This window comes from Cupressus sempervirens, chromosome 3, assembly GCF_028749045.1.
Source record: "Cupressus sempervirens isolate cs-2001-9-10 chromosome 3, ASM2874904v1, whole genome shotgun sequence".
NCBI classification, from domain to species: domain Eukaryota; kingdom Viridiplantae; phylum Streptophyta; class Pinopsida; order Cupressales; family Cupressaceae; genus Cupressus; species Cupressus sempervirens.
In genome coordinates, this window is record NC_143120.1 from 283851254 (window position 1) to 283878978 (window position 27725).

Below are 27725 nucleotides of genomic sequence, written 5' to 3' on the forward strand. Positions count from 1 at the left end.
AGCAAAAAAATGCAATCATAAGAAATGGAGCTTTACAATTGTTAATAATATTTTTTACACATACATGCTTGTCAAAAAGTCATCGAGAACATAATCAGTGAGATGGTAGTTGGAATCAATTTTAACTATCACACATTAAGAAAAAACTTAAGCTTGTAAAAAGTAAGTTAACTTTGATTATTTAGCAATAAGTCTAAGAATGACTCTTAATGTGTGATGTTTAAGCTATTAAAACTAAGGCCACACTATCGAAACCAAGACCATTTAACACTTTTTGCAATTGAAATTTCTAATATTCTTCCCACACCTTGTCTTTATGTCTCAGCTTCCCTCCTATTGTATTTTGAAAATGACTAAATGTACGGAAGTGTTGAACATTGTTTATATTAAAATGATGAATTTTACAACACTATTGAAGTTCTTTTATACTTTTGCTGTGACACCCAAATTGGTCTTCGCCTAGTAGGCAATGACAAATTAGAATTATGTGTATAAATTTATGACCAAAAGATAATACTAATTGTATTTAATGCATTTATTGCCAAAAGTAGAGTTCTCGAAAGGACAAAATGCTTGTCAAAGACATTTAGGTACATGGATATATTCCAAAAAGTTGAAGTTGAGAAACGAGATAAGAACACGGAAATTTTCTGTCTGCACATTTTATCTCTAGCAAAAATGTCAAATTTCTGCTTTGAAATATTCTACCGTCCTGTCGATACATTATAATACTTCCATATTTCGGATTACAATTTTATGGTACCAACTGTAATGGAATATATATCATATTAAATGTAGGAAAGAAAACAATGGCAAAGCGTGGCATTCCTCCCTTTCTCTTTTTAAATTTACATGTATACAGCGAATTCGTGGACTTGTTAAACGATAATTGGCAATGTGAAGTATGAAAGTAGGGATTCTGAGTAAAACATACACTGGCCATCTGGAACACCACTGGCTTCCATTATCAGAACTGAAAGTTCTCTTTTCTTTTCCAGCCTTGCTTTTACACGTCAGTTAATCTCCTAGGCCCCGTTTGGTTGCTGGAAGATGAGGGCCAAAATCGGGTTATCAGAGGCAAAATCAGGTTTTGCAAAAAAAATTTTGTGTTTGGTTGGTTAAAATTATACCCTGGTTTTCAATTTCATCTTCCAATTTTGCTCAAAAATTGGAAGAAGTTTCTTCCAACAAAAAGGTGGAATTCAAAATTAAAACCAGGTTTTGAATTTTATGACAATTTTTTAATAATATTGTGGGATCCACAGTGTATTCATCTTCCGTGTCAACCAAACGGACCATTGACTTTCCAAACCACAAAACTAGATTTTCGAAAACCTGGTTATAAGATAACCTGGTTATGTCAAAAAATCATCTTCCCCAACCAAACGAGGTCCTATTGCATATTAAAAGCCAGAAAATGTATTGCATATCGCCATGTTGACTTTTATGCTGTAATGAATTCGATGATACAAACGTGCACGTCTCTTGCTGAGCGACGTTCCCATTATGATTCTGCTATGATTCTATCCAGATTTCGGCTTCTATATTTGGCTGTATTTCTTATTAACTAGCTCAAAATCAAATTATAGCATGGTTTTTATTTCCAATTCATAAATAACTACGGGCAAATCCGCATCCTCCGGATGGGGCCTCACCTAACTTGTAGGCAATAAATAAACACATGACTTTTACCATTTTTTATTTATTGAATAGTTGCTTTTTGATTAATGAAATATTTAAGTTAAATAGCGTATATTCAATTAATTTAATGCCGAAAGTAGCGGATTGTAAATATGGGACCGGACCACATTACCAGTCAATCTATTGAGGTGGGTGAAAGGAAAAGTCAGGCCCGCAAAAATATAAAAGGGAGGAAATTTGTGGGTGGCATACGTCCTCTCCTCTGCAAACATGTCAAATTTCCACGTGTTATGATCTATCCAAGTCACCCGAACCCCCTTCAGAGAGGCTGCCATTATAAATAGATGGATAACTGTTGGGGATGGAAACTCGCAGGCATCTAATGTGTAATGCCCCGCGAGATACACTGAATTAAAGGTGAGGAAGATATTAAAAGGGAGAATAAGAATGGGAAAGCTGATCAGCATGCCTCTTATAATTTTAGCATTCTTTTATATTGTGGGCGCCCATGCAAATGCTTTGTCTGCAGTGGATTTAATAAGCCTCCCGACTCCTGTGGACGGCCTTTCGTGGACATTTTACAACACCAGTTGCCCTTCGTTGGAGTTCATTGTGAGAGAACGTATTGAGTTCTATCTCAATCAAGATATTACTCAGGCGGCTGGCCTCCTCAGACTCCATTTCCACGACTGCTTTGTGCAGGTAAATTTATGTAACTTTTGTTTGCAAATTAGTAGTAGCTGTTCTTCAATCAAAAGATAGATTTGTTGATGTTCAATACAAGTTTTAGACTATAGTTCTTCTTGTATCAATTTGTTAATGTTGATACGACTTATAGAACATACAAGTCCCTTAAAACTATTTCAGAGAAGAAACATTAACAATTAGCCCAGCAAAAATTTCACGAGATTATTGATATTTCATGACATGGACTAACCTTTTTTTGTTTAAATTTGACAGGGATGCGACGGTTCAGTGCTGCTGAACGGGACATCAAGCGAAAGGGTGGCTCCTCCAAATTTATCATTGCGAGCGATGGCCTTCACAATTATCAACGACATAAAATCGAGAGTAGAAGCGGCGTGCAGTGGAATCGTGTCTTGCGCAGACATCTTGGCTTTGGCTGCTCGTGACTCTGTCAACAAGGTCTTCAATCTCTTTAATGCCAATCGCATTCACGTTATTGAATAAGCTTTTCAGTTTCTTAAAGGTTGTATTTTTAACAGAATTTAAGTGTGTGTTTTAAAGGCCGGAGGACCGTTTTATCCATTACCGCTGGGGAGAAGAGACAGCCTTAGCTTCGCAAATTTAACAACTGTTCTTGCCAATTTACCTGCGCCCAGTTCGAACGTAACTGGTCTTATGAGCGTCTTGTCTCTCAAGAACTTTACTTTCACAGATCTGGTGGCTCTTTCAGGTAAACATTTCTATATTTGCTCCTATTGATATTATGATCCAGGGATTTTATTTTCTTACAACGTTTGATTTTGTAATTTCAGGTGGGCACACAATCGGCAGAGGGAACTGTTCCTCCTTCGACAACAGACTTCACAACGCCACGACGGGACAAAAGCAACAGGATCCGACTCTTGACCAGACATTTGCAAATCAACTTTACCTCACTTGTCCCACAAACACTACTATAAATACAACAAATCTGGATATTCGCAGTCCAAATGTGTTCGACAACAAATATTACGTGGACCTTCTGAACAGACAGACGCTTTTCACGTCAGATCAAACTCTCTACTCAGACAGTCGAACGAGGGACGTGGTGGTTGATTTTGCAGTGAATCAAACGTCCTTCTTTGAGCAGTTTATTCTGAGCATGTTGAAGATGGGTCAGCTAGACGTTCTCACGGGAAGCCAAGGAGGGATCCGTGCGAATTGCGAGGTCCCGAACCCAACTGCTTCATTTTACTCCATTTTCAATCCTCAAATTTCCTCGTCCTCATATTCTACATAGATCGACATAGATCATAGGAAAGACTGGCTTTTTCTTTTTCGAATAAATCCAGCTCATCCAGCGTTATGGTAGAAAGCTGGAACGCTGAGTTTTATTGCACTCTTCCAATTATTTAATCAATATTCAAGTCTTATATCTTGAATTTTCTGTTAATTTTACTTGGCTCTTCTTTTTTTTCTTTCAATTTTTCTTTCTATTGTTGCTCAAACTTGTCACAACCCACTTGTGAGACTCTTAATTTGGAGGAAGTCTTCGATACATTTTGTTTTGATTTGTTTTAGTACACATTTGTATAACTAATTATTATTTATTGATACTTAAAGATTATTCAATGTAGATTTAATCACATAATCAATTCCGAAAATAATTAAGAACAATTAATTATAGAATTTAAAAGAAATTGTTTTAACTGTAAATTTTTATTTTTATTTTCATCAAAGACAATTGTATATTTAACAAGAACTATGAGCATTTGGAGTCCTTGTCTAAGATAGGAGAATAGAAGATAGTGTTTGTGATCCTCTACTTAAATGTGGTTGACCAATGGCACATGAACTTAACTATAGTCACCTAGAAATGTGGTTGACAAATGCACACCAAAAAGGGTACATCTATATTGCATTTAACTAAAGCCACCTAGAAATATGGGTATAGTGATAGATTCTATCCCTATGGAGTCTTGGAGACTACAAAAGCCATCTCTAAGAGAAATGGTCCTTCCACTCTACTAAAGTACTGGATCTCAAATATAGGGATTTAGATAGGAAAATTGAAGAATTGGAGATCAAGAGTGGACAAAAGGAAAACGAGAATGAGGAGGAGGCCTTAGAAGATCTAAGAAACAAGATTGACTAGAAGGAGAAGAGTGCAAAGGATATTCTTGCAAAGTGTCAGGGTTTTCTCGACTCTTTAGTTGATTGCTAGAACAGAGTTCTGAATGTCACAAATAAGGGTAAGGAAATCAACTTGGTGTGAGATCTAGAGGAACTAGAAAAGGAAGATGAAGATGCTGGACCTGGAAAAAGAATGTGCTCCAACACAAAAAAGAAACATAAGGAGGTTCAAATCGACCAAAGTGACATATAGAAGGTCATAGAGTAGATTATAGGGATTCTACTAGAGCTAAAAGAAAAGGTCAAAGATCTAGCCTAAGGTGTTTTTTCTTTGTGTTGGTCTTTTTGTTCTTTTTGTCCGTGTTACTTTAGCTAGGAAGTTAGTTAGTTTTTGGCCATCTAGTTTTTAGTGTTGGTTATTGCCAGGTTAGGCTGGTTGTGGTTATGGGTGTGTCTGCTAGTCAAAACACTATTGCATTTTAGGAATTAATGTTTTCTTTATAATGTAAAATTTTTGGGGTTTCGAGTCCCATATAAAAAATCTTGTTTTAGGCTTAATCAAAAACTAATTCTATCCCTAGAGCATACATTCTCCAACAAATTGAATTCCTAAACAAACTAAAAGATTCCACAAAATTGATGAACTTTTATTATATTTTTATAGTTCCATCTTCAAAAAGATACTAAAACTATGCTTTTCTTTAGTCTAGGGAACTCCCTTCTTCATCTCCTGCTTAGAAAAGGACTTGATAACCAATCCTTTCTCTTCCTATCTGGAGATCACCAACAACTTTACCTAGGTGCTTTGAAGAGCACAATTTATCACCAAAGATGTTCTTGTAATAAGGAACCTCTATGTAACCTACATTAATGCACTAAATTTTTTCCATGAGATCTTCATAATGCTTTCTTACCTCATTTACACTCTTACCAAGCACCATGGTGGCCACCTTGTCCCATCTCTCATGGGTTTCATTCTTAACCACTGACAATGCATTCTTTAACAATTTATAGTCCTCCAAAGTCCATGTAGATCCCTTATCACATGTCTTCCTTTTCCTCCAATATCATTTATGAACAAAATAGCTTGTATTGAACCAACCTTGTTTAACATGTACTACTTCCTCTTTCAAAATATTTTCTATAACTAGGTCCCCAAACAAAGAAGAAAGTTAGTTAACTCCAATATCAGAGTGCACGTCTTTTGAATGGAATAACTTGTATTGGGCCATAACCTTTTTCAAGTCACTACTTTCTCTTATCAAATATCTACTACAACTAGAGCTCCAAACAAAGAAGAAACTCAGATAACTCCAATATCAGAGTACATGTCTTCTAACATACCATTTATCAAAATTTCTATGTTAAATAAATAGCTACCTCATATCCTAAACAAGCTAAGGAATGGTTTAAGATTTTACCTCATAACATCACCTAGAAGAATGTATACAATAGAACCCAAAAGAAAGTTCTCTTATATTCCACTCTATTTCCCTATTTTAGAAGTTAAGAAAACCCTATATAATACCTATATACTAGACGATATCACCTTATTCAAATCCTAATTTTCCATGTATTTCATGAAACACATCTTTATTAGTTATTGGATAACAAGCCTCACTTAACTCCTAAACATTGAAGTGCATTGTTGTGGCCAACTTCTTTTCAACTCCCAACTTCCTTTCCTTTTCACCATTTGTTGATCATTTTCTTGTTCTTGTCACCACTCTTTGTTCCTAAAGTGACCAATAAAGAAAACAAAACCCAAACACCTCATTGAACTATCACATAACATTGCATTTTCTCTAGCCAACCTTAATCAATGTTCATGCTAAAAGATCAAAGATAAACTCTTGAATTTTTTTATCGAATTATTCAACTCAAATAACCTAATAGCTAATAATACAATGTGTAGAAAGCTTGTATTATTTGGAAAGGGGATTAATATGTCAACTTAATTACTTGTACTGTTTAGCTAGACCCAAATCAACATAATCAATCCTCTATATTAACAATAAAGACTATACAAAAATCTTGAAGCCTCATTGCTATTGATATAAGTGCAAAAGAGCATACTCCTATTCTTTGAAAAGTAGTTGGAATAGTGCACAATCCAAATGGTAGAATACAATAGCATAAATTTTCTAAGGATGAGTGAATGTTGTATTCTCTTGATCCTCGTGTACAACCTTTATTTTCTTGTAGCTACTAAAGTCATCTAAAAATTAAAAAATTGCTTTCTTACTAAAGTTATAAAAGTGGTACATTATTCATACAACTAAACTCAAGATTAAAATATAATATTCAATTCCTTGCATTTATTAGTAAATAAATAACCAAGAAACCTCCATTCTTATCCATTATAATGACAATTATAGATTTTCATTGCAAGAAGAATATAATATTTTTTAGTTCCAAACTTATGTTGCATTGCAACGAGATACCAATTCTACAACAAGAGAAGCTAACTATGGGATGTAAAAGAAAAAATCATTCCAAAAGTGCATAAATATGTTATTAAACTCACTTGTCTACATTTGAAAAAATATGTACATCTTCCTACAAAACTAGCATAAAAAATTGAATTTGAAGACAAAGATTTAAGAAACACAATTAATTCAATTAAAATATATTATAATAAAAAATTATATGACTAGGATAAAATTTAGAAAGAAAATAGCCCTAACAATATCTAAACGACTTTGTCAGCAGACATAGTGCAAATAATAATGTTTCCAATAACTTTATAAAATTTTCTTTACTTATGCTCTTAGAACTAATTTTATTAGATATACTGAGCATTTAGGGGAAAAGAGGTGTTACTTTCATTGGCTGGTCATTGGAGTATTTGAAGTTGCACACATCTATATGTAACACCTAACATGTAGAAAAATATCTTATATGTTTTTTTCCTAAGAGAATAAGATTTAAGATTTTCTTCAAGGTCAAAATTATGTACAATCTAGACTCTTTGGATTATCTACTTTGATTTTGTCTTCCCAAGAATTATTACAAACATGGCTATCAAGGAAAAAGAAAAGTGATGTTTACTTATTTCAATGAAAATCACGCCAGTGCAACAATATCTCTTCTGATTGAAAACTCATACTCAACTCTATTGACCCCCCAACAACACTTTTTTATTGCAATATGGCTTTCATAAAACCCAACATGTTTTTTCGTTTCATTATATTTAACACGATATAGATTAAAACTTAACATTACATTAATAAAAGTCTTAGCTGATGTGTTCCTAAAGGTCTAAAAGCATGAATAGTAGTAGAATTTAGCCCTATCAAAAATGACTAATAAAATTGAAGGTAGTACCTTGATAAAGTAGTTTTTGCGTAGTCTCATCTAGATCCATAATAAATTCCTTTAGCATTGTGATTGGTGACCTAATATTTCCTTTAAATTATGTATGGATTTGCAAATAATCAAGGGAATCAACACCATGCCACCATCCTTTGGCTTTGCTCATTTTCATTGTCTTTATTGTAACACAAATGTGCACAAAGCCTAGAGTATTTTTTTTCCCTGCCAAAAATGTTTGACTACTATGTAGAAAGCCTTAAAAAAAACTTTATAAAAGAAATCTAAGAACCAAATAATCCCATATAGTATCATCTCCCACATGTGTCACTACATGAATGGAAAATGTGAAAGCATAGATGATCCACATGAATTGTTTTCCCAATGCCACATGAACAGTTTTCCCAGTGCCACTTGAGAGTAAGATGCAATATTCTTCCAATTTATCATTTGGCAAAATAAGAAGACCACTAGAAATAATAGCTTCCACCAATCAAAAAATAAGAATAACATAATGAAAATTCATATAATGTAATTGAATGATCAAAATTCACAGGTTAACATTTTTGAGGCACTTCTTTTGAGGTAGATTAATTGAAAGGAAGCACATGAAAAATTTAGTCTTCTACTTTAACAACATGGACTAATAATATTGTTTTAATTTTTTTTTTTTGAAACCTAGAAAATTTGACTTACTAGAATTTGATCATTGTACTAAGGACTTTCATCAAGATATTATTAAATTTTACTATTCTTACATATATTTGTAATTTTAAAATCAATGTTTAAAATAGTCTATCATAGACAATTATTTTTACAATAAATATTTTAAATTTTTGATAATCATATAATTTTTTAGCATTATTTTTAGTATTTTGAAGGACGTACTATTAAGTTGAATTATATGACTATTCATAATCTATATAAACAAATATAACCATAACATGGACAAAAATCATAAGAGGAAATTAATAGAAAATTTAAATTATAATATGATCCTTATGATTACAAGATGCTAGCTACAATTGTGTGTATTTGTATACACGCATACATAATTAAGATGCTTAATTGTGTAAGAGAACTATAAATAATCTAATATCTTTAAAAATTACACAAATATGGACAAAAAATGATAATCAAACAATAAATATGGAAGAAAGAAGATAAATAAAACTACATTGTTAAATCACATATATTTATTACAAATTGTTAAATTGTACACATTACATCTATTTTAATAATTGACCATTTCCAATGCCATCACAACTCATTGCACATGATAGCTCACACAATTTTTTTACCCCATCTTTACATTCTCTACAACACCTTTCTTCTTCAACATTTTTTTTTTGGAACAATTTTTTTGTCTTTATGTGTTTCGTGAAGTCTAGTGGAAATTTTTTTGAGTTTGAAAAAAAAGGTATTTTATTATTATTTCCTGGTTTTCAACATACATGTCTTTTAAATAAAGTTTGAATTATAACCTATAGTTTAAACCTTAGAGAAGATGTAAATGTTTAAAAGGAAGTGCAAACCTCTGCATCAATCTAATAGCCTATTTTTCAAAATGATCCCCTAGGAATTCCTAATATGCCAACATAGCACTATTATATATCGTTAGAATTAGGAAAGAGAAATTTTTTCATATTTGTGGTTTGTTTCTACACATGAAGCCACTAGTTCAAGCTATTCAGGGTTTTGTACTAGATGCTAATTTTTCAACCTCATTCAGTTAGGGCAATTCAGATTTGATTTCTGATAAAATGGTGAAATCAGTGAATACCAAAAGTAGTAGGGATCCAATTGGGAAAAAAATTGCTTACATCTGAGTTAGTTAAATAAAGATATTATCAAAATTTCAGATGTCTATATGATATTTTGGCAAAGCAAGGGTTTCTCATCAAATAGAGGAGATATTTTCAGTTTGTTATAGATAATTATGAAATTTTTTTTCTGGTTTCGATTGTAGAAAGATGAGAGATACTTTGCAACAATAGGGAATGAAGATTCAAGTGGACACATTTCACTTCTAGATCATGTCTAAGATTTCATTCTTTTCCTATATCTTTCTCTTTCTCATTCATTGTAAGGATTCCAGTTTTTACTATGAGACCATAGGGTTCCAGTTTCTATGATGCTTTTCACTGATGTGATAGCACAAGGATGGTTCTAATTAGGTTGAAATTTATGTCATGACTGTGATACCATTCTCTTCAGAATATTTCTCTTGTATGAACAATAGTAAATAAAGATAACATAGATAGTTTTGATCTATGTGCAGTGGTTTCAAAAGTTATTTGCATGCATCTTGAATGTATATTTTTCAAAGAAATGAATACAATGAGCAAGAAACTTCTTAGTTTCATTTTGATTCTCACCTCCTATCTCTATAATTTGTAATGCTTTGTGGTTTACATCCTTTTGCATCCCCTTAAGTTTGTATGTCTGGTATGTTTTACTGTTGGAACAAAGAGCCAAGTAAATACTTGATGTATTCGATAGGGTTGCTGGTTATTTGAGAAGGCTATTTCATGAGAATGAGGTCATTATGAACACGTATGTCTGATTCACAAAGTGATAGAATAGATCTGGTATTTTGATGTATGGAATATGTCAATGGTATCATAGATGTATGTGTGTGATTTATGGAACCGCCCAATAGATAAGGCACTGATTAGCTATAGGATCAACTTGTTCTTACTGTTACATATTTGAAGATTTGTTGAAATTAAAATTATAATCATCCATTTCCCTTTCTGTTTAAGAGCTTAAAGGATGCCCTCACTTAAATTATCAATTTCTTAGGTCATGTTATTATCTAGTTCATGTCTATGATCTTTGCATAAGTACAAAAGCTATAATGGTTCTATCTTCTTTGTTTAGATTCAGTGTATGCTTTAAATACTAGTACCATATGAAGAATCTATAGGTCCACCCACTTAGGTTTTGTAGACCTGAAGTAGAAGAAGGGTCCAGCCTTATAGTTGGCCTGATGTCTGAAAGAGTATGTTGTAGATGGGAAGTAGTTTCCCCTAGATGTATTTTTTTCTCATCAAGATAATTTAAAGCATAACATTTCAAAACACCAACAACCTTTATCACCTTACCTATTCAACATTATGGTAGAGGTGTTGAGAAGAAATTTAGTGGCCATGGCTAATTTTGACAGAATAAAAGGCATCAAACCTACATCCTTGTGCCCCTCATAGTTTATCCAAAAAGTTATTGATGACACCTTATTTGGCATCTCTTCTTTTCATGAAGCTAAGGAATGGAAAATAATTCTAAATTAGTATGAGAAGGTTTCAGAAAAATGCATAAAATATATTTTAAAAAAAGTTTATTTCTTCAATATAAACACTAGCCTGAGAGAAAAGGTGACTAGAATACTGGAATGCCAAGAGGCAAGTCTTTTAGATACCTACTTGGCCTCCCACTCACAATTAAGGAAGTTTCCACCTAGTATTGGAATGGCTTGGTTGAATGCTTCCACAGAAAGCTTGTAGGCTGGAAAGGAAAGATCCTGAGTAGTGCAGGGAAACTCTAGCTTCTCTCAGCCTCTTTGTAGGGTATACCAAGTATTTCCTCTCTATTTTTAAATTGCCAGGAAGATATATGGACACTATTAAAAAAATCCAAAGCAATTTCTTATGGTCAAGTTCTGAAGAGAAATCTAGAATGAGCTTGGTGAGATAGGAAAAATTCTTCAGACCTAAGGCCCTTAGGGGTTTGAATATCAGGAGGATAGGGCATAATAATGCTCTCCTGAGTAAGGTTAGATGGAGATTGATGAAATAATTAGGTAAGTGGTGAAATATTATGAATGCCAAGTATCTTGGAGGTGATTCATTCCAACACTTCCTTTGGACTCATGTTCTTCACTAGGGTTCTAAAATTTGGAACAATGTGGTGCACACCTAGAAAATTATGAAGATGGGTACCCATTGGGTTGTGGGGGATGGAAACAACATTGAATTCTGGGAAGACCAATGGCTACATGATGTCCCCCTCATGTACACTAGGTTCCAACCCTTGAGAGAGGCTTGTACTAGACATAATGGTACTCTAATTTGAAATTATATCACCCCTGACAAACAATGGAAAACAATCTAGAATCAAGGGAATACTAGGATAAGGCGTACCCTGGATCTCCAAAACCTTCTCCAGCATTATCGGATCCCTTCCACCGTAATTGGTGACTCCTTGGTTTGGAGACATACCCCCTTTGGAGAATTCACAGTGATATCTTTTTATCTTTGTTGTCTTGGGGGGAATGTGGCCTAGGAGGATTGGAAGAAGGTCTGGCACCCATGGATCTTGCCAAAAATTAATTTCTTTTGGTGGATAGCTTTACATGGGACAATTCTCACCATTGATAATCTTTAAAGGAGAGGGTGTGTGTTAGCTAATTGTTGTGTATTATGTTACAGAGCAACAATGTCTATCCCACACCTTCTCATCCACTTCCCTTTTGCGTCAGATGTTTGGAGGGGGATACTTGTGTTATGGGAGGTTTGATGGTGTGTTAATGAGAACTTACACCAATTTGTTCACTAGGATGCACCGTCTAGTCATCCATATCTAAAGAACCTTATGGAGAATAATTCCCTCGTCTATCTCATGGAAAATCTGGAAGGAGCAAAATTACAAAATCTTCAAGGACAAAGCCACTCCCATCTTGGTAGTGGTCCAACAAGTTATACAAATCTTAAAGGAATGTAGTGGGATTTGGCAGTGGAAGGCCCCCCACCCCCGAATCCCCTAGGGAGACTAGATATGAAGTGGGCATTTGCTTGGGACTTAGGCCCGATGGTGGCATAGTTTGACAACTCCAAAGCTATGACTAGGTGTATAACAATGTGTCACCCCCCCTCAAGGCATGGATAAAACCTAATTTTGATGGGTTGACTATGGTTGGAAGCACAACAGTTAGGGGTGTCTTCCAGAATAGTATGTGGAAACCAATAGTAGCCTGTACTAGAAATTATGGAAAAGGTACGAACAATAAAGCTAAAGCCTTGGCTCTTCTATGGGGAATGAGAATTACGAGAGCTAGAGGAATCAATATATTGGTAATTGAGGGGGATTTGATGTTGATCATTAAAGATGTGAAAGGAGAGGGCTGGTGTAGTTAGGAGATCAAAATGATAATAGATGAAGTTTGCAAGTTGATGGAGGGGTGTCAAGAGGTCCACGTGGACCACATTTACCATGAAGGAAATGGAGTGGTAGATGGGTTGGAAAAATTTGGCCATAATGCCATGCGAATAATTGAATGGAAGGATGTTAGCCAAACTCCATCATCAACTCAAGTGATGATGGAATGTGACTGTACTTATCACATTGTTGTATGAATAATTAGAAAAGGTGGTGTCTTTATGAATCCACATGGGCAGTAAGGCCATTGAATTTGCTTCCATAAAGTTAAAATTTGGCAAGATTGCGTAAGGATTTTTCTTTTTGATTCTCTTACCATGAGAATTAATTACTTTGGGAAAAGGGTGAGTGGAGAGGGTCTATTTAGATGTAAAAAATTGACAAGGTTGGATAACAAGGACACTTTCACCAAACCTCACTCCATCTATAGCTGGCAATGGTTAATTTCGGAAGGCAAGGTACTGATCACATGTGTCGCTGAGAAAGGAATTTCGATAACTGGGAAACTTTGTGATCTTATGATGATTTTTGTTTGCTTTCACAATTTTAGCTTAAGTAGATATAAATTAATCTCCCAGGCTGTCATAATTTAGTCTACAACAAGGTTATTTCAAAAAAAATTAAGAAGTTGGTGTTTGAGCTTGGTGAAGAAATGGGTGGCAGTGACTGCATTGAACCAGTGAAGGTTAAGGATTACATCAAAAAAAGTGAGGTTGCTTGGGTTTATCTACGGGAAGGAGGATTACTATCATTCATGAAAGGAATGGAAAAGAATGATGAGCACATCTCAATGCAATTCATCAACTCCTAGAATGATAGGAAGGTTAACATCGACAGGAAGGTGTTTGAAATCATGGAAGAGCTTATTGCTAGGGTCGAAAAGTTATCCTTGGAGGGCAAGAATTAGAACAAGTAGGCTAGGGTGTCTGATGAATCTAGTCTAAGGAATTTATTTAGATATAACAAGGAGTCAGTTCACATGCGTGGTGGGTTTTCCTATGAGGATCTTCTAAAGCCCTGGGATGTGGTTTGCTACACCATTATGAGGTACATATTACCCTTGAAGATTGGTTCTAGGTGCTTTATTACTACCATTTCCACATTCTCAACCATTTCAAGAACCGTGATCTGATTTTGTTTTCATACCTTATTCTGTATTCTATGGAAGACTATGTCTTTAAGGCTAAGAAAAAGAAAGAGGAAGGCAAACCCTTTTATATCATCCATCAGGGTTTCACACACAAACTTTACAAGCACCACCTTGCCCTAAACCTACCACTTCTAGTCAATTTGTTGGCTACTATTACTCTCTAAGCCTCCATGGACCCTAACCCTGGCTCAATCCATAAAAAGCGAAAAAATCCCATGTTTTTGAGGTGAAAATAAGTTTGATAGAGCTTGATATAGACACAAGGAGGAGCAAGTAGACTACTAGGAGAGAAAGTAAATGTCTCTAATGGAGAAATTCAAGACCCCCCCTAAACAATACTTTAGTTTTGAGTCTATTGAGAATGAGAAAAATCCCACTAAAAGGAAGAGGCCACACCAAGACACTGGTAAGAAGGTTGTTTCTAGTCTGCCTAGCCCCTCACATATCTTGGACACCCTAGAAGCCATCTTGTCCCTGAATAGAAGCGAAGGGGAGGACATCACCTCCCCCCATGAAAGGCACCCCCAAGGTTGGGGGGAGGAAAGGGAAACATAGCCATGGTCAAAGCCAAAGCAAGGTTCGGCTAGAGAAGCTAGACAATTCCATGAAGGAGCTGGCAAATAACCACATTAGTATTTGGCAAAAAAATGATACCTTAAAAAAATTCACAATGAAGGTCATGCACTTTGGTACCACCACTCTTTATTTCCTAAAGGTCAACAAGGATAAGAAGGACATGGGCAAGGAGAGAGAAACTACCTGCTCCATTTACAGTTTCCTAGTGGAAGATTTGGTGAAGACACTCCTTGATAAAACCATCAAAGAGGAGGGGGTGGACTTAAACATGGAGGAGCCTAAGGAAAAAAGAGAAACTAGAATGCGGAGAGAAAGTAGGTAACGAGCCTTGGTTCTATTTTTTTATTAGTTTTTATGTTTTGGATCCCATTGAACTTAGTGTTGTATGGGGATTTTTTATGTATATATTAAGGAACTAGACTAATAGCAGTAATATGTATCCTTGATGCTAGTATAATTTCCTATTTAATATGCTTGTTAGGAATAGGTTTGATGGTAAGGATTACTCTATTTTGGAGCTTATCTTTATTTATTTTTTGAAGTATAAAACTAGTATCAATTAGATAGGTGGGAGGTAACTTCCAGTTGTTTGCTCAACCTTTTGTACTTCGAGGTCAGGCCCCCTTTCTTTTGGTTGCTATCTAATAATTCAAAAAAAAAAAACTATAAGCAATTTTAGGAAATTATCTACACTAGTCAAATCTATCTAACAATTATCTTGTAGATCCAAAAGATAGAACTGAGTTTAAATTTATATAAAGTCAAAGAGGATTAGTCCTTAAGTTACAAACTAGTGACATTTTTTATTGTCTTTCTTTTATCCTTTCCAAAGCAGTATCTATATTGATAAATAGTACTAACCTCTTAAGATCAAGTTTGTAGTGATTTGTGATCGCAAAATTTCAATAAGTTACTTCGCATCGATATAGCACAAAGCTTAAAAGGATATTAAGAAAAGGCTCAGTTTGTGAATAGAAATGTCAGCGGTCTTTTGATTAAAGATGAATAGAAGGAATTTGGATTTATCCTCAATGCTTCAATTGTATATGATTTAAACTTAGAAATAGGAGAAATTTAGAATAGAAATTAGTATTAGGATGATCAAAATGTAAAACTGGGGATATATAATTTTAATAATTTGATAAGTTAAAAATTAACATCTACCTTGTCTTTTTTTTAAATTTGAAAATAAAAAAATTTAATTGTAATTAGTGGAATAAAAATCTTTTAACAAGAGCTTTGCATAACTAGAGTCTGACTTAATGTGAAAGGAAAGTATTTTGTTAAAATTATAAAAAATGATTAACTTTAAAAATCTATAAAATATTTATAAATGTATTTATAAATATTAAAAATATATGAATATAATATGCATTAATGTTTTTAAATTTTTAGTATTAATAAATAATGAAGTAAAAATATTTTAAAGAAATATTAAAAGTTTAATCAATTATTTATTGTTAATATATTTTCTTATTATTGTTTTCATTGTATATTTTGAAATCTTGACTTTCAAAAAGATTATAAAAGACATTAGAAATCAACAAAGTTTTTTTAAATTTTTGCTTATTTCATACTTGCTATATAATACATTTTTTAGATTTTTGAATGGAAAATTAAAAAACTATTGACAAAAATATGAATAGCCAATAAGAAAAGAGAAATATTTAATAAAAAATAAAAATAAAAATAAAAATGAAACCAAACATTACCTAGTTTAATATTGTGGGATGAAACAAAACAAATAATAAGAATTTGAGGTGAAAACATAAGTCTATACTAATAATGAGTTAACTAAAACTCATTACAATAATATGTAGCCTTTCCACAAATACAAATAAAATGTTAAAAGGGATGCTGCACAACACACACTTATTCTGCTGACCTGTGATTATTATTGCTCGACATGTATACACAGATGCACAAACACACACACAAACACACACAAACCCACAGAAACCCTATTCGACTGCAAACAGACTTCCAGTTGAAGCGGTGGTAGAATTAGAGCTGGAAGCTGCACCATTGCCGCAGAAAACAATTTTGTAATTGCTACCGCCGGGGCAAGTAAAAGTGCTGGTTGGATCATCCTTTGCATAGCTGTATGCCAATGGACATTCTCTCTTGAAAAACTGAGAGTAGCGTGTGGGAGGGCAGTTATCAAGGAAGGATCCAGTGCAGCAATACGCCGGCGTGTTGAAAACAGCACACGCACTTCTGCAGCCATCCACCACCTTCAGCTCTTTCGGGCACTTTGAATTTATGTCGCTGTTGCAGGCGATTTTCTTGCACTTTCCATTCGATAGAACGACGGCCATGCGGAGGTTGAAACCGTCGACGAGAGAGATGTCGTAAAAATCCAAGTTTTGGTACTGATTCAGAGCGTACTCGAAGAGAGTGGAGGGAACGCCTCCCGATCCCTGGCAGTTAAGTAAACCGCCACAGTCACCCGTGTTGCATCTGCCTCGACCGCTGCCGTCAAAGGAGCAGCCGGTGCGGCCCCAAAATCTTCCCTTTGCACCGCCGGGCACATTCACACGCCATGACTGACCCTTCCTCAACTCTTTCCCTCCTCCGAATGGAGTCCCTGCCGCCCACACTGTGTAGGGACACTGGTTCTCTATGTCGAAGCTCACGCCTTCCACTCCTACACAACAAATTAATGAAAAAACCGTTCTTATAAGTAGGTCCCAGTGAAATTGAATGATTTGAAAACAAATTACTAGTTTTCTAAATCATGTGGGCAATTGTTATTTCTAGCTTTCATAGTAGGAGTGTTTCGAAACTAAGGGTTCTGATTCATCTATTATCACTATGTTAGGAAGTTACATGAGTAACAGTCTTTAAGCATATTGACATTTCGAAGATGAAATGCAGAGTATGGTATAAACTTGAAAAATATACTATCACAATGTGTCTTTAAACTCCCTAATATCCTAGCTATAGTTTACAGTGCGTGATCTCAAATATTATGCTAAAATTTGACATAATTGTGTTCTTAAACTCTCTAATATTCTTTATCCAACTTGTCCTTATTATCTTCAACGCTTATAAAATAATCATTTACCAGCAGGATCTAATAACAACAGTTTTCTTCTTCAAATTTCCGATCCAGTTGCATACCTGCGTAGAGTGATACCGCCATTGTTGTCAGCAAAACCCACAATATTGCCCTCGCCATTTCAACTGCAGAACTTGTCTATGGAAAAATGAAGAGGGGAGCTATAAATAAGGAATTGTGATGGTTGGAAAGAGAGACACGCAACTCCGCGCCGCCTAGAAAAGTCCACAATGAGGCGGCTACCAGCGGGCCTCCCCACTGTCTACTCATCCGCAGATAAGAACAAGTTCAATTCTTTGTCATAATAAATAGGTTGGAATGTCCACATTTGTTGCGTCTATTGTCGTGTATTGAATGGATTCTTCATTTCAATCATTTCATATGAAAAACCAGGAAAGCTACAGGGACGTTGAAGTTTTATGGTGTCACATAATCAGCGGCCCTGTCTTGGAAATCATCGCCTGGGGAGTGACGTCCAACCATGCGACGCCCGGACGGGGCTTCGTCTGATTCGTGGGTAACGACAACACAAGAGCATCTATATAAATTTATGAGGCGAGAACGTACAATAATGATGGAATTCAATGCATTTATTTGCTGAAAGTGAAGTGTATGACTAGTCAAATTTATTTAGGACTTGCATAAGCGGATAAGAACAAGAACGAGGAAGTTTTTGGATTTTACACGTCTTCCACTACAAACTGTTGGCGATGGTAAATTCCCCTGACATCCCCTGGTAATTGTTGCATAAGACCATAAGAGCAAATATGGAAAAAGAAAATATGTGTAAGATAAAAGTAGAAGAAATAAATATTAAAACAGAGATAATAAGTGATCTATACATAATATAATTGATAGTTGATAGTGAAGCTTTTAGAAACTGTAAATATTCATGTCTTTTAAAAATATATTTAAATAATAACAATAACAATTTTTTTTAGTCTAAATTATAGTAAATTATTCAATTCTATCATAACAATATAACTTTAGAATTAATAAGTTATTGGAAAAAAAAAAATTATGTAATATTTTTTACTTGTCAAGTTGTTATTTAATAATAATAACTAGAGACAAGTCATAATTGAATGAAATGTATCCCTCATTTTTAAAAGGCAACAAATGGTGTAATGACACATCAAGATGCCCATAAAACATGACTTTAGACATAGATATATGTGTCTCTCTCTTTTTTAAAATTGTTTTGGAAACCTTGACAACAACATAATGATTTCGCCTTCAAATATTAGTTATAAACATAGACTTGGTAAAAAATATATTGTAATGTAATTTTCCTAACTTACATTTTTTAGATTTTAGATTTTTATTTATTTATTTTGACAATTATAATCTAGTACACAATATATTATTTAGTAATTTGAAAGTATATATTATATGGAATTGTTGTGAATATTGTCAAACATAATTTACATTTTAATGCAGCAATCAATGAAATTTTTTAATATCTTCTTAAAATTAAAAGAAAAGAGTGGCAATCTTGGAAATGAGAATATAATTTCAAGGGATTTGCGGCGAGTCAATCATTTTGAATGTAACAATATTGTTAGATGTCGACATCACTTAAAAACTTCATGTAGAGATCTCCATCAACTCTATGATTGGGTGTTGGAACCAAATGGTCTATTATGAAGATATATTCTTTTGTTGTTGCATATGCTTTAATACATGTCATATAATCACTTAGTTTGTTAAGAGAATGAATGACAACTAGAATTTATGATTATTATTTATTGGAGAAAGAAGATTTTTTTTCAAATTGAAAAAATCTATAAGTCATAAGAATCCTCTTAGTAAACAATATTTACCAAGAGCTAGGGATTTAGTGGTTTCCCTTGCGGAAGAGAAAGATAAGTTTAGGCTATAAAGTTACCAAATGAGGCAAAGGAAGATGAGTTGACTTGTTCGTATATTTTGTCTCTTGGGAATCAAGGAAATTCCCAAAAAAATAAGGAGAGTCACAAGTTTCCAATGATATAGAGGGAAATTGGATAGTGGTACAAATGAAAAAGAAGAAGAAAAAGGTTATGTTTAATATGTTTCTTTGAATCTAGGTTCAATATGAATCAATTATTAGGGAAATTCATTGTTTGTATAAAAGGGATTTATTTTTGGAAGATTAGGTCTCTCATTTCTAGTTTCACTTGATTTAGGTTACACTAATTTTTTAAAAAAAATTATAATCAATTGGCTCAAAAATGAGACATTTTTAAAAGAAAATATGAAATAATAATATAAAACTCTAACAAAAAACCAAGGAAACATTTTTGAAACAAAGGTTCTTTTAAAAATATTACCAATTATTTCCTACGCTTATTTTTTAAAGTATTTTTTCTCAATAATTATCATAATTCAACATGTATTTTTTTATTCTCTTTATCATATCATATATGAGAAACTATACAAATTTAAAAATTAAGAAAGTGACTAACATTACCTGTAAAAAGATAGAACAAAACAACCACCAAATCTAATTAAATGTGACAATCAAACTTTAATGAAATTTACAAGCGATCCAATTTATAATCCTGTGAAGTCAAAACTGAGCTAGAAAAATTTTCAATCATAAAAAATGAAAATTTAAAATTGTTAAAAATGTTAAATTAAAACATATATGCTTGTAACAATACACATTAGGGGAAAAATTAAGCTTGCAAAATGTAAGTTAACTTTGACTATTCAACATTTTAAATTTAAGAATCAAATCTTAATGTGTGATGTTTATCCTGTTAAGACTAGCGAAAAAACACACTAAAAAAATCAATGCCTTTTAACACTTCTGCAATTGAAATTTCTAATTTTCTTCCCACGCCTTGCTTTTATGTTTCAACTTCCCTCCTTTTATTGTACTTTATATTTTTAAAATGAGTAGATCTATAGGCGTGTTTAGTATTTGCCTATATTAAAATGATCATTTTTACAACACTAGTGAAGTTCTTTTATACTTTTGCTGTGACGCCCAGATTGTGCTTCACCTAATAAATTGACAATGAGAAATTAGAAGCATCTGTATAAATTTATGACCAAAAGACAATTGTATTCAATGCATTTATTGTCAAAATTAGAGTGCTCGACAGAACATAGTGCTAGTCAAATATATTCAGGTACAAAGATATATTTAAAAAGTTGGGGTCACGAAATGAGATAAGAACAAGGAAATTTGTTGTTTTCTCTATTCATCTCTAGCAGAAATGTCAAATTTCCACGTTGAAATATTCAACCGTCGTTTTCGTTCATTAAAAATACATTCATATTTGGGATGGAAATTTTATGGTAATGAAACTACAATGGACGATATATATCATATTAAATGTAGGAAAGAAAACAATGGCAATGCGTGCATCCTTCCCTTTTTGAAACAAAAATTATATGTTTAATATTTTGAGGTTTTCATAGTTAACTTTAAAGTTTAAAGCTATTGTTTCACTTTCTCGGAAAAAAGATGAATATCAAAGGATTAGTTATAGTCAAAGATTAAAAAATAATAATTTATAAGTTATATAATAATAAATATCAAAGGATTAGTTATAGTCAAAGATTAAAAAATAATAATTTATAAGTTATATAATAATTTTAAATTTATTTATATAACTAGTGTTTGTATCAAATGAGGTGCAATGATTTAGTTGAGAATTTTGGACACAAAACGAAATGGGACAGGCTAATCTCTAGACAAAATGCACTAGAGATAAAATAAAGTCAGATTATACTTTTTTCTAGATTCATGAAAATGTAGTGTTTTTTTAAAAAAAAATTATTTGTTATTTTCGACTACAAACTATGTAGATCATGAAGATCAAATGCCAAAATTTTCAAAAAAATCGATGGTGTTTTTTATTTTTTGAAAATTGGTCAATTGTATAGTTTGCAGGGAGGATAGCCGCATCCAAAAGAAATGGACATACTTTTGATGGTATGAAGAAATAATCCAATTACTATTGTTATAGTTATTTATATTTCTTCAAAAAATATTTAGCCTTGCGAACAAATCGATTTAGTGCAAGTGTACTTACCCTATATATATTCTTAAGTAGATATTTAAGCTTGAATATCACTTGTGAATAAAACAAATATGTTACCAACTCTATTCATTTTATAGCTATTTAATATTGACTACCACTTGACAATCAAACTTTAACGTTACAAATTACATACACAATTTCTATTTGATAAAAGTATCTTATTTCCAACTATAGAAAAACCTATAATTTCAACTAAGAATTTAGTAAACTATTCCTAGAAATACACATTATTTATTTTTCAAAATTATTTTTAATCGTTTCCAACATCTAAAGTTTTATTGAAGAAAATGAACATTCACTTCCAAAAAATCTAATAAAATAATTATATTATTAAAATGATTAAAACTCTTTTATATTAGAATTATCAATATTATCGAAGAAGTATAACAAAGAGAGAAAATATAAACTATAGAATGTTAAAATCTACTAAAAGATTACAAGTAAAATTATGAAATATTAAAATCCACTGAAAAAAAACATATACAAATTAAATAATACCATACAAAAAATTCTTAGAAAAAGTTGATATAAAATACATGGATTTAAAATTTCACTTTTATAAGCAACATTGCTTGTAAAACTGTGAAGACTTTCAAATGATGTTATAAAATAATCCCTTCAAGACACTTATTTTCAAATGATTTTATAAATTATTCCATAGAAGTATAAAATTTTCAAACTATTCTAGATTGTTGTTTAGTATTCTATGTGAAACAGTATGTCAAATATATATATTTTAAAATTTACAAAAAACTTTCAAATATGTTGTAAAGGTTATGTATTTGATCTTAGGGTCCGTTTGGCAATGGGAATATAAGTGGAATAGGCATATGTATATTCTTATAATTTTGAATTCTCTATTTGAATGCACCAAATTGGAATTGGAATAGGAATAAAATTGGAATACATATTCCAATTTTGGCCCAAAAATGAGCATTTGCTATTATATGTATTCCTATTCCAATTTTTTTTATTTTACAAAACATAAATTTTTGAGTTCGTGAATTCCGCATCAAATTCTAGGTGAACCAAACAAGAATAAGAATACGTAACCTCATTTTCTATTCGAGAATAAGTATTTCTATTCTTATTTTTCTACTCCCGAACTAGATCTGCCTATAAAATGAATTGCATGTTAAGATAATATAATCATCTAGCGAATTCGTCCAAGTGGACTTGTTAAGCAATAACTACCAATGTGAATTGTGAAAGTAGGGTTAGGCAGGGGTCCCATGGGAGGGGCTTGGGCTCTATTTTTATAGGGTGGGTGACTCCATGGTAATTTTTTAGAGGGGGCTAAAGCTTTAACTGGAATCTTTTCCTACAAAATAGGACCCCCAAATTTTTAGCCCTCTCAATTTATGGAAGATTTTTGCCATTTGTCAACAACATTTTCCCACCAAAATGAAATAATCCCACTAAACAAATTTATGAAGAAATATAATTTTTTATTTTCAAAATTCATGACACAATCATCTTCTTTGAATTTAGGAGTTAATTTTTAAAGCGGATTCACATACAAATCTATAAGACTGCTTCCCTTTTTAAATATGTTAAAAAATCTCAACGGCACTTGCTCTCCTTTCAAGGAAGTGGGTGCCCATAAGAACCCAACCTTAGTATAGTTATTGAAACATACAGAGTCAAAGCCGGTTGGAACATCACTGGCTTACACTTTCAGAATTGAAGTTCCGTAGCCATGAGATCAATCTCTCCTTCTCTTGTCGCGTCTTGCTTTTTTAAGTTTTCAGTTTATGATCTCCTTCTATTGCATATTAAAAGCCAGAAAATCTATTGCATATTGCCATGCTGACTTTTCTGCCATATTGAATTCGATGATACAAACGTGCACGTCTCTTCGTGAGTGACGTTCAATTACGATTTTGCTATGACTTCCGATCTATCCAGCTTGTAAATTTGGCTGTACTTCTTACGCCTATATTATTAACTTGTTCAAAACAAATGTCTCCTACCAATATATGAGGAGAATACGTACTCTATTTAAGTAAATTCAATGAATTTGATGCCAAAAGGAGCGGATTCTAACTAGGGGACCGGCCAATATTGCCGGTCAATATGTATTTCGGTGGGTGATCGTGAAATGAAATTTCAAGGTCACAGAAATATAAAAAGAACGAGGAAATTTGTGGGTGGCAAACGTCTTCTACCCTGTAAACATGTCAAATTTCCACGTGTTACGATCTATCCCAGCTTTAAAGTCCCGCCAACAGAGGCTCGCATTATAAATAGATACCTGTTGGGGATTGAAACTCGCAGGCATCTAATCTGTAATGCCCCGCGATATACACTGAATTAAAGGTGAGGAAGATCTCGAGAGGGAAAATAACAATGGGAAAGCGCTGCATGCCTCTTATCATTCTCACATTCCTTTATGTGGTGGGTGCTTTTGCGAATGCTTTGTCTGCGAGGGATTTAAGCCTCCCAACTCCAGTAGACGGCCTTTCCTGGACTTTTTACAACACCAGTTGCCCTTCGTTGGAGTCCATTGTGAGAGAACGTATTGAGTTCTATCTCAATCAAGACATCACACAGGCGGCTGGCCTCCTCAGACTCCATTTCCACGACTGCTTTGTGCAGGTAGATTTATGTAAAAAAGTGTTACAAAGTAGTAGTTGATCTTAGACTAGTAGTTCTTCTTCTATCAATATATCGACTTGTTAATGTTGATATTATTAGACTTATAGAACATAGAAAGCGCTTAAGCTATTTCAGAAAAGAAACATTAACAATTAGCCCAACAAAAATCAGATGAGATCATTCATATTTCATGACACGGACCAACCTTTTTTTGTTTAAATTTGATAGGGATGCGACGGTTCAGTGCTGCTGAACGGGACATCAAGCGAAAGGGTGGCTACTCCAAATTTATCACTGCGAGCAATGGCGTTCACAATTATCAACGACATAAAATCGAGAGTAGAAGCGGCGTGCAGTGGAATCGTGTCTTGCGCAGACATCTTGGCTTTGGCTGCTCGTGACTCTATCAACAAGGTCTTCAATCTCTTAACGCCAATCACATTCACGTTATTGATTAAGCTTTTCAGTTCCTTAAAGTTTGTATTTTTAACAGAATTTGTGTCTGTGTGTGTGGTTTTTAAAGGCTGGAGGACCATTCTATCCATTACCGCTAGGGAGGAGAGACAGCCTTAGCTTCGCAAATTTAACAACTGTTCTTGCCAATTTACCCGCGCCCAGTTCGAACGTAACTGGTCTTATGAGTGTCTTGTCTCTCAAAAATTTTACGTTCACAGATCTGGTGGCTCTTTCAGGTAGATATTTTTAATATTTTTGTTCCTATTGATATTATCATTAGCTATAATCAAGGGATTTTCTTGTCTTACAACATTTGATTTTATAATTTCAGGTGGGCACACAATCGGAAGAGCGAATTGTTCGTCGTTCGACAACAGACTGCACAACACCACGACGGGAGAGAAGCAACAAGATCCAACTCTTGACCAGACATTTGCAAATCAACTTTACCTCACTTGTCCAACAAACACAACTGTTAACACCACCAATTTGGACCTTCGCAGCCCGAATGTGTTCGACAACAAATACTACGTTGACCTGCTGAATAGGCAGACGCTTTTCACGTCTGATCAAACTCTCTACTCCGATAGTCGAACCCGGGACGTGGTGGTTGATTTTGCAGTGAATCAGACGTCCTTCTTTGAGCAGTTTATTCTGAGCATGTTGAAGATGGGTCAGCTAGACGTTCTCACGGGAAGCCAAGGAGGGATCCGTGAGAATTGTGAGGTTCCAAACCCAACTTCTTCATTTTACTCCATTTTCAATCCTCAAATTTCCTCGTCCTCGTATTCTACATAGGTCGACATAGATTATAGGAAAGAGCAGCTTTTTCTTTTTCGAATAAATCCAGCTCATCCAGCGTTATGGTACAAAGCTGGAACGCTGAGAATTATTGCACTCTTCCAAATATTTAACTCACATGTCATCCACATTCAAGTCTTATATCTTGAATTTAACCTTAATTTTATTTAGCTTTTTTTTTCAATTATTCTCTATTACTGCTCAAACTTGTCACAACCCACCCGTGAGACTCTAAATTTATAGGAGGTCGTCTATATGCTTTGATTCAATCCACTTGGTCCATAGGCATTGACTAGAGATTTTATGTTATTATAAAAATGGTCTTTACAAAACTACAATACATCTTTCTTGAATTGTTTAAACATCACACGCCAAGATTTAATTCCTAGTATGTAATGTTTAAGGGTGGGCCATCTTTTTATGATCTCCAAATTTGTATTTCCATGATCTTTAATCCTTTGATGAAGTTTCCACTCTTTCTTACTAGCTTTTTCAATATGTCTTAGTACACATTTGTATAACTAATTGATATTTATTAATACTTAAAGATTATTCAATGCTGAATTAGCCACAAATCAATTTAGAAAACAATTAAGAATAGTTAATTTTAGAATTTACAAAGAGAATTTCTAAATTATAAATTTGTTTTTCGTTAAAGACAATTGTATATTTAATAATGTTTTTTTAAATGTTTTTAATCAAATCTAAATTTTTTGACTTATTGAAAATTGCTCATTATACTAGGAACTTTTCTCAAAATGTTTTTGAATCCTACTATTCTTACTTATGCTTGTAAATTAAAATAAGTGTTTATAATAATCTATTATATACTACCATTTTTACATTAATTGTTTTAAATGCTCAATAAGTAATATTATTTCCAATATTTTGAACAAAGTACTATTAAGTTGAATTATATGACCATTTATAATTTATATAAACAAATATAATAATAATATGGACAAAAGCTATAAGATGTATGAAAATTACATATCATAAATATATTTCTATATTTCTCTTGAATAAAAGGAAATTAATAGAAAATTTAAATTATTATATGATTTGTATGATTACAAGATGCTAGCTGCAATTGTGTGTACATCCATGTACATGTATACACATATATAATTAAGATGTTTGAATGTGTAAGAGAATGATAAATTATCAAACATCTTAAAAAATTACACAAATATGGACAAGAAAAGATAAATCAAACTACAAATATGGACTTAAAAAAAGATGAATTAAACTAACTTGCTAAATCACATATATTCATTACATATTAGTAATAAATTACATTGCTACATTGTACACATAATATGTATTTTAGTAATTGACCATTTTCAATGCCATCACAACTCAATGCACATGATAGTTCACACAATTTTCACTCCATCTTTACATTCTAGACACCACTTTTCTCCTTCAAAATATTTTTTCTAGAACTTTTATTTGTCATTTATGTGTTGCATGAAGTTGGAGTTATTGCTATTTTTGAGTGGGTGAGTTTAGAAGCTATTTAGAGTCCCTTTAAAGAGTTGAAGGGTGTTCATCCACTCTCTATTTTTAGAGAAGTCAAGCTTTGGAATTAGAAGGAGGAAATGATTAAGCTCATATCAAAACTCATTCTTGTCATAACCTTTGTGAAGGTAGGTTTCTCCATTGCCATGGACATTTTCATTTTGTTCATTGCTTAAGTGTCTCTGTAAATCTCTTGCAAGTTTGGAGTTGTGTTTTGTGTTTTTATCATGTGAGGGATGGGTATTGTGGGTTTTTATTTGTTTTTCTTTTCATGTTCTTTTCCTTGTTGTTTTTGGAAAAGTATGAAGGGAGTGTTGGCATTACTCACCCTTGGATAGGGTAGAAGTGGCCATGTAAGGGGAAGGGGTTAGTTGGACTTCATGTTAGTGAAGAGTCTCTTTTCATGATGAGAAGATGGATGAAATGCAAGGTGTATGGGCCATTGCATGCCACCGCCTATTGATTTTGTTTGGAGAGAAAAGGAGTATTAAAAAAATGGGAATCAATGTGAGGTTCTAGCCTTGGAAGAGGCATATTACTGTATATTTTTGGCATTGGCCTCTCCTACATCAAAGATCCACCTTCACTCTTGTCATAGGTTCAAGATGAAACCTAT

General features: G+C 33.3%; 3 protein-coding genes across 3 annotated transcripts; 2 read left to right on the forward strand and 1 right to left on the reverse strand.

Moving 5' to 3' along the window:
• Window positions 1-1993: 1993 nt before the first annotated feature.
• Window positions 1994-3760, forward strand: LOC149566056 (peroxidase 12-like). The gene is made up of 4 exons (XM_089819493.1): window positions 1994-2343; window positions 2602-2787; window positions 2890-3058; window positions 3141-3760. Exons 1-4 carry the CDS (start codon window positions 2089-2091, stop codon window positions 3605-3607), a joined length of 1077 nt encoding a protein of 358 aa, XP_089675619.1. The 5' UTR covers window positions 1994-2088; the 3' UTR covers window positions 3608-3760.
• A 12571-nt stretch (window positions 3761-16331) lies between these two features.
• LOC149566057 (pathogenesis-related thaumatin-like protein 3.4) lies at window positions 16332-17834 on the reverse strand. The gene is made up of 2 exons (XM_089819494.1): window positions 17759-17834; window positions 16332-17282 (listed from the first exon to the last, which is right to left on the reverse strand). Exons 1-2 carry the CDS (start codon window positions 17814-17816, stop codon window positions 16597-16599), a joined length of 744 nt encoding a protein of 247 aa, XP_089675620.1. The 5' UTR covers window positions 17817-17834; the 3' UTR covers window positions 16332-16596.
• Window positions 17835-23981: 6147 nt separating this feature from the next.
• LOC149566058 (peroxidase 12-like) lies at window positions 23982-25772 on the forward strand. Its single transcript, XM_089819495.1, has 4 exons — window positions 23982-24331; window positions 24560-24745; window positions 24855-25023; window positions 25119-25772. The coding sequence occupies exons 1-4, from the start codon at window positions 24083-24085 to the stop codon at window positions 25583-25585; spliced, it is 1071 nt and encodes a 356-aa protein (XP_089675621.1). The 5' UTR covers window positions 23982-24082; the 3' UTR covers window positions 25586-25772.
• Window positions 25773-27725: the final 1953 nt, after the last annotated feature.